This window comes from Aplidium turbinatum, chromosome 9 (genome assembly GCF_918807975.1).
Source record: "Aplidium turbinatum chromosome 9, kaAplTurb1.1, whole genome shotgun sequence".
NCBI classification, from domain to species: domain Eukaryota; kingdom Metazoa; phylum Chordata; class Ascidiacea; order Aplousobranchia; family Polyclinidae; genus Aplidium; species Aplidium turbinatum.
In genome coordinates, this window is record NC_137480.1 from 2783737 (window position 1) to 2797286 (window position 13550).

Consider the following 13550-nt stretch of genomic DNA (forward strand, 5'->3'; position numbering starts at 1 on the left):
CATAACATAAATAAAATAAACTGAGATGTTTTCGACACGTACGTGTGTCCTCATCAGAAAACAACACATACATTGGTATGTCAACCAGACATTTGTTAACAAGGGCCGGGGAGCACTTAAACCCAAACATAACAACTAAAAGTGTAATTAAAGAGCACATCGCCTCTTGTGAAACGTGCACTGACAATGTCTCGATCGACCAATTTAAAATCATCTCTCGAGGCAGATCTGAATTTCAGACTAAGATCATGGAAGCCTTAAGAATCAAACGTAATTATTCATCTCTCAACCGGCAGTTCTTCACCTGTAGCTCATCGTTCCTTTTGTGTGTGTTCTAACTGTTTGTCCAATGCCTGCAGTTTACACCTCATGTGATCTTTTTCCCACCGCATAATTTACTCGTAATCATTCTTGTATCATTTGTTCAGTTTGTGCATTTCAGTCCAGAGTGTCGTTACAGTCACAGTGCAAAGTCAAATTTATCTTCCGATTTTTCATTTTATGTAGGCCTATATTGCAGATTTAATTCCTGATGAGGACACACGTACGTGTCGAAAACGTTTGAGTTTATTTTAACTCTTTCGCGACCACGGACGTATACACACGTCTTGAGGTTTTTGCCATATGACCAAGGACGTATCCATACGTCCAAAAGTTAAAAGGTGTTTCAAGCAAAAAAAATGTAAATGATGGCAGATCCATCCATAATCTTTACCTGTCCGTATTCATTCTGCTGTATCTCCTAAAGCATTGCGCGCAGAAACGAAGTAAAATTTTTCTCATGTGCAGAATTGTTTTGGCATTCGTATAAACTACATATATTTTCATATTATTGTATCATGCTTGGGTAGTAAAGATTATAATGAAGTATATTTTTCTGCCAATTTTTAATTTTTTTAGAAACTAGAAAAAATACCGTTTGGCAAGTTGCTAATTGTACATTGAATGTTTAAAATTTTATTGCAAAGCTTTGCATCTTTGGGTAGCTGAAGATGTATGCTTTCATTTAATGTCAAGATTGTGCGTCTATGTCGATCACATGAGATATTATTACGGCGTAAACACAACAGGTTTTTGTGAAAAATGTCTGGTTATTTAGATTAAACGTCGTGAACTCGGTGGTTGAGAAAGAGTTAATGATGTTATATTTTTTGTGTGTAGCCTAATAAAGTATGTTAAACTCGCTAAGGTTACTATGTTTTATTTCTCTATGCTTTATAGTGCTGTATTAAGTAGGCTATGGCGATGAACACACAAATCAAAAAGAAACAATACACACACAGCTATAATACCACCTGGGATAAATAATCTGCAGCATTATACAGTAGGCTGTGCGCATATGCAACAGCCGCAGCATCAATATGCAAACATAATACTGGCATCAACAATGCACAGCTAATTACCACAAAGTTTCAATACCAGGAGTACCGGTACTGGTATATACACATATTCAGTTAGCAAAGTTATTCTGGAGTAACAGCCTGCAGTATTATGTGCATACACATTACACAACAGGTGCACCACCAATGTACAAATATAATAGGCCTACTGGTATCAAACAACAACAAGGTTCTTTTAACTGTCACTATACAGGTGACTGCTACTGTATTACACTTGAAATTCTTTCCTAAAAAAGTTAATAATACGATCATTGAAAGCAATAAATTCTTGGCAAATTGAGGTGAGATCAGCCTGATCGATCAAGTTTTTGTGAATGTGTTCAACTGTTCATCCTATGGTTCAAGTGCTCTTGGATTAATCCGCTTTTTAAGTAGGCTAATTTTTCACCAGTCTGTGGCACGAAAAAGACCTTTTTGCAGTAGCATTAAACATAAGGATTTCCAGGTAAAACTATATCAGTTTTGATAGATTTATGTAAATGTTTGATCTATTTTACCAGCTTGACTTCGTTTTAGAGAGAATTAACATCAATATCTCCATCTAGCCTGGTTTAAGTGCCTTCTTTTAAAAACAAAGTTGCTGCATCCTCTACCCTTGCTGCAGCTAAAATTACTTTCTCTATGTCACAAAAAACTGCAGGTTACCTTGGTCAAATCTTTCGCTATCTTTTAAAAAATATTTGACTTTCAAAAATGGGTGGGCCAGGCCCACCCAGAAAATAAAATAGGTGGGCCCAGGCCCACGACGCCCAAGTGGTTCCTCCATCCCTGGCTCTAAAGCGGTGTCGAACTGGCGCTCTTTCGATCGCTCTACCATGGCTCTCACGATGGCGAGGCAATATTTGTGTTAAATTTTTATGATGATTAAATGTTTTCTACATTAAAGTTTGATATGTATTAGCAATGTTCTGCAATCGCCATCCCATGAGTGAAAAGTCCAATAAAGTGTACAACTGTACATTGCACAAGCATGTGAGACATTCTGAACTTTTCCGAAGACGAGTTATCCAAGTTCTATTGTAGTAGTAGTTTCGTTTGTCTTTTTCACACTTGAAGCTCGTTGTCTTTTAACCTGTCTTTTAATCGGCATAATAAGTCGTCTTTGTTTTAGTCTGAAAATTTTTCTCCTCCAGCCCAAGGAACCATGTTTTATTTACATCATTTGCTTTTCTAAAAGTCCACCATCTTTTTGTGCTAGCTGAAGATGCTATTACTATAGCAAAGTCGACACTAAGAGGTTGGATTGTTGTGCAAATGCCAGCATTAATTTGATGAATGCAAAAAGCAGTACCACTTATTTGGAATAGTAATTTCAAAAAAATGGTCTAAGTTACAATTGCATTTGGTACGTTGCATGATATCTGCACTTTGTTGAGCCGCTGGTTGGGCTACAAAAGGGACTTCTACAATGCAAACTAATCTTTGTCAAATACAACTTTACTTGTCTTTGATAAAATTAAACTGTAAAAAGTTAATGATGAACATAAATACCGAAACATTTAATTTTTGTGATTAAAACAGTTAATTACAAAACTACATTTGGAAGTAATCGTAATTTGAAAATTTCAGAACAACGTAGGCATCCGGTAGTTGTAATGTAATTAAAAGTTTGATGGTGTAATAATAATGCAATGAACTGAATGCTATAATTGATCTAGCTCTGATGGTCACTAGTCGTAGTCTTAATGCCAAGGTTAACAAAATTGTTTGACTTCATTTTTGTTAAGAAATTTGGGGCGAACAATTTCTCTCTTGTCACCGGGGTTAGTAGAAAGTATTGAGTGGATACAAAACGTTAGTGAAGTATTTTTTGAAACTCTTCGAACGACTAACTCCTTCAATGTCGATGGAACTCAAATGTACAGGAGTGGAAATAAAACTTGTAGCCTGTCTTAGAGGTAAACGTGAGGGCTGAGTGAAAGTTGACGATTTTTTTATTTTTTTGTATTTTCTCCTGCACTTTGTGCCTTAGTCTTGGCAAGTTTCGCATGCAAGGAACAACAAGATTGAAAGACCTGGGAAAGGTATGACACACATACAGAGATGCAACAAAGCGTGAGATAAAGAGATTGGCATATTTTTCAGTTTTTTTTTTTTTCTTCTTAAAAACATTTCTATTCCATTGCATTTTTCACCCATAAAGTTGAATTGAAGTTCTTTTCTAACTAAAGAAGGATCTTAGCCAAACTGTTACGTCACAACTAGGGGGAGGTCAATTAATTCACAAGGTCAAACAAAATGAGAAAATATAGGCATAAATTAAAAAATATATATTTAACCGTGATTTCATTAGAAAGAGGGGAAAAACGGAGGATATTTATGGCCCCTTTAGACAGCCACGGCCCTGGAGTCAATTTAGAAGTGAATTTATTTGAGCCTAATTTTCAAATTCAACGCTTCCACCCAGTAGCGTAGCCAGGAATTTTGAAAGGGGGGGTTTTGACCACCCAACGGCGGGGGGTCTGGGGGGCCTCCCCCAGAAAATTTTGAAAAAATACTTTGAATTTGGTGCATTCTGAGAGCATTTTCAACAAAAATGTGGGTACGAATATTCCTGTAAAATGGTGCTGTCCGGTAGCATAGCAAAAGAATAAGATCATGTTTTCTTCGGCATTTTTCGGAAAAAAAGCTAAGTCTCTGTGTTTTCTTGTTGCTAATTCCTGGCTGAGATGTTTGAATGTTTGGTATTGGCAAAACTCGCTCTTTTAATGCAATTTTGTTTAAAATTAGGCAATTTTTTTTAGACTGAAAGCATCATTCTCAATATCGTGACGTCACACGCGTGCCAAAGGGGGGGTTGTAACCCCCAAAACCCCCCCCTTGGCTACGCCACTGCTTCCACCCAACAAACACGATGTAACAATCAGGCCTGGACGTTGTTGCTTCATTGTCAAACATGGGATGTTATGACGTCACGGTTGTCAGTGATAACAAATAGGTTAAGGGAAGCGCGTTTTCTAATCTGCAGCATCTGTCAATGGAAACTCATCAAGCAGCAATAAAACCTTGAAGATTTCATATTGTTGACATTGTAAGCGTTGAAGGAGATTAGGTTACCAGCTTCGTGTTTGAGGTGCGGTCCAAGAGAACTGAAGTCCAACTTTGAATAGCGATTCTCAAACTTTTGTAGGCTACATTTTCGATAAACCGCTTAAGCGCAGTACGTAAAGATAAGAATAGTTTTGTTTAAGCATATTTTTTGATAAAAACAGTATATATAAATGGTCCCGTACTCAATTGGCTGCTGAGTTTAGGAAAATGAAAGCTATAAGGTTCTCATCACACCAAGCCTTCGGCACTGAAGAGAGTAGGGTGGCTAGTTGCTTTCTCTCGGCCGCCTTTCCTTCAGCAACCACGCCTACCCAATATTTTACACTCGGGCGTTTACCTTTATGTGAGCGGTGTTTATCAACAACCAGGTAAAGCTGGGTGTCAAACCGGGGTTGCATTATAAAGTCAACGCTTTATCCGCTGCCCAAAGATGGGCAACCTACCACCCGCGGGCCGAACTCGGCCAGCGTGCCGCTTTTGTACGGCCCGCAACAACATGCAAAACTGCTCCATTGAAAGGTTGCCCACCCCTTTGCGCCATCCCATCGCATGATAAAAACACTACCGGAAGCTTATTGTTAAGAAAACTTGTTTCTTGATAAAAACTATAATTTTGTTTGTAAACAATCAGTGAAAAATTCAAATACTGAAACAGCTTGGTACATTTGCCTTTCTTAAATATCTTTTCTGAATAAACAAAACATCTCTGAGTCTACCAAGACATCAGACTACTTAACTACAGTTACTCTGAGTAGCTTTAAACGTTTACTCAATGACATGACTGACTAATTCAAGTTGAAATTAATCCAACTTTAGGTTGGCTAATCAAAAGCGCTGTTTCACAGGCAAAATTGAAGGGAAGCGTGCCCAAGGCAGACAAAGATTAACCTACTTAAACCAACAAACCGCAAAACCAACACCTACATGCACCTAATACACACTGCAAAAGACCGAAAATCTTGGAAACTTTTCATACAAGAGGCAGTCAATGCCTGGAATCAAATGGACTACGACAATATAAGAAGAAGAATCAAAAGCGATGGCGTTCAGCTTTCACTTCCTCAATTCTTTGTGGTGATTTAAACACACTCATCGCAGAAAAAGAATATGCAGCTAATGGTTTCTTTAATTCAGTGTTTCTCAACCTTTTTTGGCCCAACGCCCCTTCATGAACTGCCAAAACTTTACCGCCCCCCAATAAAAACGATTAATTACAAAAACCGAATAGCCTATAAAACAATAAATACTACTATTTATACTACAAAAAGTGCTCAATGCCATGGAAAAAGTCAAGCAGAGCGAATTATAGCCTACATCAAATATGGGCTAGTTACCAGTCTCTAAAACCCTTACAGCCTGTTTTACCCTAAAAGGGGGATCATCAGAAGATCTTTATTCAAATAGAATTATATTTCTATTAGAATAAAGACCTTTTGATGATCTCCCTTTTAGGCTGAAACAGGCTGTAAGGGTTTTAGAGACTATAGTAACTATATTTGATAAAAAGGAAATATAGGCTATGTTTGCGAGCATGAAAACAGTGTAGGCCTGTAGTGAAGTGTGAACCTTGGACTTAGTGAGAAAGTGCCAATTTCTTCACATCAGGTGTAAAGCCAGTGAGAAACATTCGAAGATCACCTCTTATGGATATGTCAAGTGGGTTTCGCTGTTTGGTATGTAGCAGAACAACACAGCTGAATCCCTTTTCTACCAGGTATGAGATAGGAAGTGCTACCACGAAGATACGAGCTCTTTGACGAAATCGTTACGCTGGACGGTAGATGGATTAAACCAAAATGCTCCCTAATAATCAAAACGCCCTCCCCCCTTAAGCCGAAGTAATCATACCGCCCCCTTGCAAAATCAAAACGCCCCCCCGGGGGGCGGTAGTGCCCCCGTTGAGAACCACTGCTTTAAATCTTCGAGTTGTCAAGACGTCGAGATTGGTTCATGAAACTATTATGGTCCGGTTCCAATAGTAGGCTACTCCTGGACTCCCTATCAACTCTACTGCCTACATTAAAGATAAAGATATTTCGAAAGTTTAGTTTTGAAAAAAAAAAAATTTTATCTTGATTTTGTTTCATTACAAAAATGATCCTGAAAATAACATATGAAGAATTTCGTTTCACCCAAACAAGGTTTGTCTCAGAGACGTAGCCACGGAGAGGGGGGCGTGGAAGGGCAATTACTTCTAAAATGTTATCTTTCCTAAAAAATGTTTTAATACTATCACAACGTTTCAATGCCATTGTAATTCATGTTGAATGAAGTTTGCTTTCCAAAAATTGCTTTTTCCCCACGAAATTGTCTTTCCACGTTACTGATTTGTCTTGAATTTCCTTAATTGTTCACGTGGTGTTTCCTTACCTCAAGGAGGCATGCAGACTACGAAAGTGCCACAATTAGGTACCAGCAGAGTAGTCCCTTATTGTTTAGAGAAGAAAGAGGAGAGTTGTTCTAATGAGTCTGTATAGTAAGAATGCATTGCTGAGATCTCTTGCTTTCATTTGCATGTTACAACCGACGTGATACAATGATAAAAACAACATGAACGGATGCTAAAGTTCATAGTTTGCATTCGACGTCACTGTGACGGATCTCACGTGCGGAAATGCAATTTTACTGCAAGACTTTGACGTCAATAGGTTTCTTACAAGTAGTTTTACGAACGTTGAAACGACGCAAAATTGTCATAATAATAGACAATCGTATGGTCTAGAGAAGCTGCTGATATTCGTCCTTACAAAGGCACCGCCATCAAAAGACAGAGCCTGGCTGAATCACAACAAGCGAATTAACAGCCTGCTGGCCTTGAAATGCGATTGAATCAATGCAAAACGGCATTCAATTGTTATTTGGATATCTGTCCTTGAAGCTGCAAACGCGTTCCTAGCCTTTACGTTAACTGTACCAGTTCAGCATTTTGTATCTGCACGCAGAGTTTAAGTTTGTACTTTGAAATCAACTTTACTTAAAAGTAATTTTATTCTTTTACATTGATGAGCTTATTGTCAATGGATGGTTCAACACCTGACGACGAAGACTCATCCGGGAGCTCATCTGGACTAGGTAAGTACATAACCGGATAAAACCGGTTCAAGGTTCAGCCTGATCAATGTCGTAGTCATAGTTGTTATTTTAATGCGGTCCTAAGTCATATTAGAATCTGCCTCAACCGCAGGATAACACTTTAAGACCAGTTTTGAATACAATGCAGCTAATATTAGAAGCGCACAACAAGTCGACCTTTTGCCCCTTTCACTGTTTTACAGGCAAATGTTAAAGCTCACCGGCATAATACTGTAGAATAGAGACCGAGGCAAGAGCAAAAAAGAAACGTGTTGAATACGAATCAATTGGTGCAAAAATACTGCACTTAATATGAACTCACAAAGCAATTTACTTCTCTTTCTACAACTTAAATTAAACAGCTCGAGATAAATCTGTATGCGAAAGTTGTCACATTAACTCCACTCTCGCCGGTAGTAGCGGATCTATAAAACTAAAGATAAAGTAGTTCCGCCAAAGCAAATTATACAAACAGCATGAGCAGGATGCAAGCCCTCCTGGGAATTTTAACAACTTTTATCTTGGTTTTATAACTTTTTATGAAAATTTTGGGTCCACTAACCCTTATTATCATATAGCCTAAAACACACTTGTTTATGTTATTCTACGAGTAAAAGCATGGCAAAATATAAGTAGCAATCAAAAAAAAGGAAAAAAAGTAAAACCGATGGTTGGCTTTGAATCTTTATCCTCGGACTGACAAAGCCTTGATAAGTAATTCCAGATAGTTTTGCATAGCCTACTTGTAGAGGCTCTTGATGCAGGGCTGATTACCGAGATTGAAAGAGTAATATTTCCGATTGCTGAAGTGTTTTTGCTGGGGAATCATTCCATGCATTTGCCTCTGAATGGAGAGCAGTCCTTAAAATACGTTGCTCAAGCGTACACCCCGAGAGTCGAACCAGCGCCGTTTGATCTTGAAGCTTCTTCGTTCACGAAGTCACGCGCTAACCAACTGAGCGATCGGGGCGATCAGCGCCACCCACTCTTTGAACATAAACGTGTTCAGCCAAGCCGAGTCACGCAAGAACTTCATCAAAGTTGACCCATCAAAACCCACATGCGCGGCAACTGCACAATTAGAACAATGAACCTTTTAGTCTGATAGAACACAACATCCTGCTATCCCAAGTCCTTCTAAAAGCCTTCAACAAGTTCCTACCCTTGATAAAGAGTTGAATCGGGTGAAATAAAAGTAACCTCTTCCAATGGTAGATGACTGCCGACCCCATGTGCAGTTGTGGCTTGGACTACCAGACGATGAAGCACAACCTCACCAACTGCTGCATTGGCTCTTCCTGTGACGACAACGACTTAAGAAACATCACCAACAATCTTGCTCGGACGCTATAGCGAGACAAGCTGAGAATGAATGAATGCAGCAGTCAGTTTTAAACGTTGGTATATAAAAATAAAATTAAATCCAATTCAAAGTATTCGCCAAGTTATATCTAGATTCAATTCTAAATCGGGTCAGACATGGCTACCTAAAGATACGGCCTGATTTGTCACATCTTGCAGAAATTTCCAGATTTTGCTAACTTTAGGCAAATGTTTAAAGAAGTTATTCTAAAAATTACATTTTTACGCTTTCTTTACTGTTTTCCCCAGATCACACAAAAGGTTTTAACATCCTCAGATGTTGAAAAACAAAGAAAATTTGATTTCGAAGATTTTAGTCAGACTGTTAATTTTTCAATAACAGTCTGATTCAGCGTTTTTCAACTTACTTTTTCTCATTTGCTACTGCTTCCCCAAGGCAACAAAAAGCTTTTATGTCATTAAGAGACAGCAAAAAGTAAAAAAATCTCAGAAAATGTCAGTCAAACACTAGCAGTAGCTGTGATCAAAATCTGCAAAATGTGACAAATCAGGCCGCATCTCGAGGTGACCATGGGTCAGATTAAAGAAAAAAAAGTGTAGCCTATGCTTTTTATTTTGAGGGCTCAAGTTACCAAATGTCCTAGCTTCGATCTATGATTGGTTGTCAAATCATTTTATAAAGGAAGTTCAGAATAGTTAATTTGAATCAAACAGGAATACACATAGTTGTATTGTATCTTATCTTATGATTTTGCTTCTGCCAGGTCAAAGCCAGTTTCAGAAATCAACCACTTTCTCATCCTACACCTCGTCCAATACAAGCGCAGCCCCTTCCGACAACAGCAGCTACACAGCTAGCACGGCAGTATTGGCAGGTAGCTGGTTTTCCTCTGATTGTTCCTGTAAGGAGTTGTGCTTGCACTGCAGCATCCACTAGCGAGATTGTTTTTATTAAGTGCATAAAAACATCGTATAGGCTTCGTAACTGCAATTGAATGCGAAGTAGACCCCAGTAAAATCAATAAAGTTAAAAGTTTTCAATTTTTTGATATGCCATCAAACGTGAAAAAATTGATTTATTTTCTGTAATTGTTTGATAAGTTTTATAAATAAAACTTCCGAATTTATTTGTATAAAAGTTGAACCGACTAATGTCACACAATTACCCTGACCACCTACGTTTGCCCATTATTGTGTAAAAATAGCCTCAATAGTGATGTAAGGCCTATCAAGCAAAAAGTGCGTTTTGGTTTTTCAACTGACCAATTGTCAAACATGATGCACCAAATTCGCACACACTTTTGCAACACATTATAAGTATCACAGCTGCCAAGTAATAGGTCATTTAATGCCTAAGCTGCAAACAAAAGCGTGTATCTTGACAAAAAATAGATTGATGTGGCCTGTTGTGGGGTGAGAATTCTTTGATTTGTTCTCTTGGCAGGTCTTGCCATTGGCTACAGCTCAATGATGTTTTTGCACATGCTGGTGGATGGTCAAGGGGGGTGACGTCATCACTAAATTTAAAGAATGTTTGTTTTCAGGTGTGGGCGTGGTTGCCCTTCTGGTTCTCATCGTATTCGCTGCATTGGTGCTCCGTTACTGGTGTTCCCAGAAAGGAACCTACCGCGTTGAAGAGTCCAAGACCGACTTGAAACTAAGACAAGTTGGGAATGAAACTAACACGAACAACATTTGCGACGTGGAAACCAAAAAGGAATGGCTGCTCTAGTGGGAGGGGGCAATGCAACCTACTGTAGCTTTGGTTTCAATCATACGTTGTTTTTTGTACAAAGCAGAGGTCGACAAACTTTATGCTCTATTGGAACCGATGACCTGTTAATGAAGTGATAGATTTATAACTTCTGGAGCGTTATTTGCCACTTGGATGCATTTCAATATTTGTAGTCGTCTGCTTAATCTTTTAACTGTAGCAGGCATCGAAAACTTCCCTCTTGTTACAATCGACATTAGTTCCGCATCGAGCTGCTGATGAAATTGGCCAAGAGATGCTTTTGATAAATATTTCGTCGTTGTTGTAGCGTGATGTCCAACCATGTTATCATATATTTCCATACATTGGTTTTAGCAATAGACACTTTGTACATTTTCTAAAAACAATACGAATATATTATCGAAAGTTTTGCCATCACCTTCCAGCAGAAACGATCAGGATGAGACTGGAACATCTGATGGCTCAACACCTTGTATGATTTCCCAGTAAAGGTTTCTTATTGTTTGGAGTTGTTCTCGTTATCCGTGCAAGTTTTTGTGTTGGTTTGGTTTTGAATCTTGATATTGTATACTTGTCAGGCTTTTGACGCAGGAGCAGTTACTGAGATAGGCAAAATGAAGTTTTCCGATTGTTGTAATCTTGTTGCCAGGGAATTATTCCACCCACCGTGTGCCGCTGAATGGAGAGCAGCCCTGAAATACGTTGCTCAAGCGCACACCCCGAGAGTTGAACCAGCGCCGCGTGATCTTGAGTCGAGCGCGTAACCACTGAGCTAACGGAGCAGAAAAATCTTTTTTACCCAAATTCATTTAAACCACAAGTCTGAAACGTATCAGTGACTGAACCTTTTTAAAGTGAAATAATTATCAAGTAAAGAAAACAATCACGGAAGAGATGGAACTTAAAACTTCGAAACTTGACCCGTATGGTCTCCACACGCGTTTGTTTTGTTTTGATCGTACTTTGCCATTAATGATTATGTTTGTTTAATCTGTTGTGAAAATCATGTTTGTGAGATAGGTCTGGAGAAGAAATCTCATCAGACGGATTTAACCCTCCGGTAGTGGTCTATTATTAGTCGTCCTTGGGACAAGAACTTTGTTTTTCTGTTATTGTTAAATCTTTACACGTTGCAGACAGCGTAAGAATGAAGCTTTGGTCATGTGGCCTACCCAACAGTACTTCCAACTCATCATCAAAAACAATATAACAGAAATAATGACAATTTGCTTTGTTTTATGAACTACGAAATGTTAATTTTATGAAAGCATAGTGATCGCGAAATGTGCATCAGAAGATGAAATCAAATATTGGATCTTCATTGAAACCAACCCAAGCTTTTCTTTTTAAAATACACAAAACTTTCTGGTAGAGATATCCTTTGATAGAGCTTCTTTGTTAAATAATTCACTTTGTTGTGAGCTACCACAGACATGTGACACTGAGGGACGATGAAAGGTTTAATCACACACTTTTTTGTGACAAAAAATGTACGGACGATATCGGACATAACATAATAATATAATTAAACAAGTAAAACATTTCAAACGATTTCAACTCATCGTTTGTGTCCTCATGAGGAATAGACTGATCTACAATACACAGCACAAACTGAACGATTGACACAAGAATGACAACCACTAAACAACATGGTGAGAAACCTATCGCATGAGGTGTGAGGTACAAGGAGCTAAGTGAAGTACATGATTAGAAAACGCACAAAAGATGTTTTGTCCTGATACATTTTCAGTTCTACCTTTGCCGCATTGAATGGGAACGAAAATTAGAAAAGCTTCATCGATTCTGGAAAAGAACTTAAAAGAAACACAAGTTTACTTTTTGTTATTATTGCGTTGCGTTTATTGACATTATGTTGTGTAAACAGAGCTGTAGCCTACTAATATTCGTGTGTTGGATTTACAACTTTTATGAGGCAATGGTTAGGCCATTTGCAATATTTATGAGCCCTTTTTCTTCACTTTATAATGCTTAATTTAAAAACTTGATAAGATGCACTTTCCAACTGCAGCCACACTACCACGTTGTATCATATTGCTGGTCATTTTAAATCGCCAACCTACTGGTGTTGATCGGTTCAAGTACAACATGTTTCACTGAGGTTTGTGTGCTTCACCAGCCTTATTTGTAACAACCTTCAAGCTTCAATTCAAATCCTACATCATTGTGCAATTTTCTGATTGACAGGACATGTAAACCTAACAGACTCCAACACTGAAACAATGCACTGGTTGCAGCAGTTTTACTTATGAGCCTAAATTGCTGCCTCATAAGTAAAAAAAAGAAGTTTTGAATTCATTGAATTTTATTTCGCCGTTTTGTTTACCCCGCTAACTTATTCAGGATCTCAAAGTAAACGAGTAATGTTCGTATTCTTTCTGAAATATTGTAAAAAAACACATGAAAAGAACTGTTCAGTTTTGTTACTTGGATTAAGCTGGCTTACGAAACAGAAGATATTTTGTATTCAAAGTAATGTTCTTATAACTTATAACTAAGTGTCATTAAATTCATTACAAAATCGTCGACTTCGTGGCTTTGCATTTTGAGCGTTTGGGCTTATTTGCCTGAACATCGACAGTTAGGCATAGAAGGAATGATGTACGGGCTTGGGCCTCATCAGCACCACTCTTGTTGATTGAACTAGTCTTGCAACTTTTTACAATCTCTTGAGCAAACAGTCAATACCGAAACAATCCCAGAACAAATAGTTACAAGAAGGTTTGCTTTGTCAAATTTGACATTATACATGTATAGGAAAGTTCAGCAGGTGGCAGACCATATGCTACATTTTCCAATGAAGCAAATCGAACAATCGCGAAATTGTTTGACGCTTTCCAAATAAAAACCTATTTTGTAAAATATATTCAGTTTTTTTTTTTTTATTTCAGTTGAACGCCTTTATAAATATAGACTCTACTAATACAATAATTACAAACACAGCAAAGGTA

At 38.0% G+C, this 13550-nt stretch overlaps 1 protein-coding gene across 1 annotated transcript; it reads left to right on the forward strand.

Annotated features, from left to right (window-relative positions):
* Nucleotides 1-7391: 7391 nt before the first annotated feature.
* LOC145777244 (uncharacterized) lies at nucleotides 7392-13115 on the forward strand. Its single transcript, XM_082588575.1, has 3 exons — nucleotides 7392-7523; nucleotides 9611-9721; nucleotides 10391-13115. Exons 1-3 carry the CDS (start codon nucleotides 7454-7456, stop codon nucleotides 10576-10578), a joined length of 369 nt encoding a protein of 122 aa, XP_082444701.1. The 5' UTR covers nucleotides 7392-7453; the 3' UTR covers nucleotides 10579-13115.
* The last annotated feature ends 435 nt before the right edge of the window (nucleotides 13116-13550 follow it).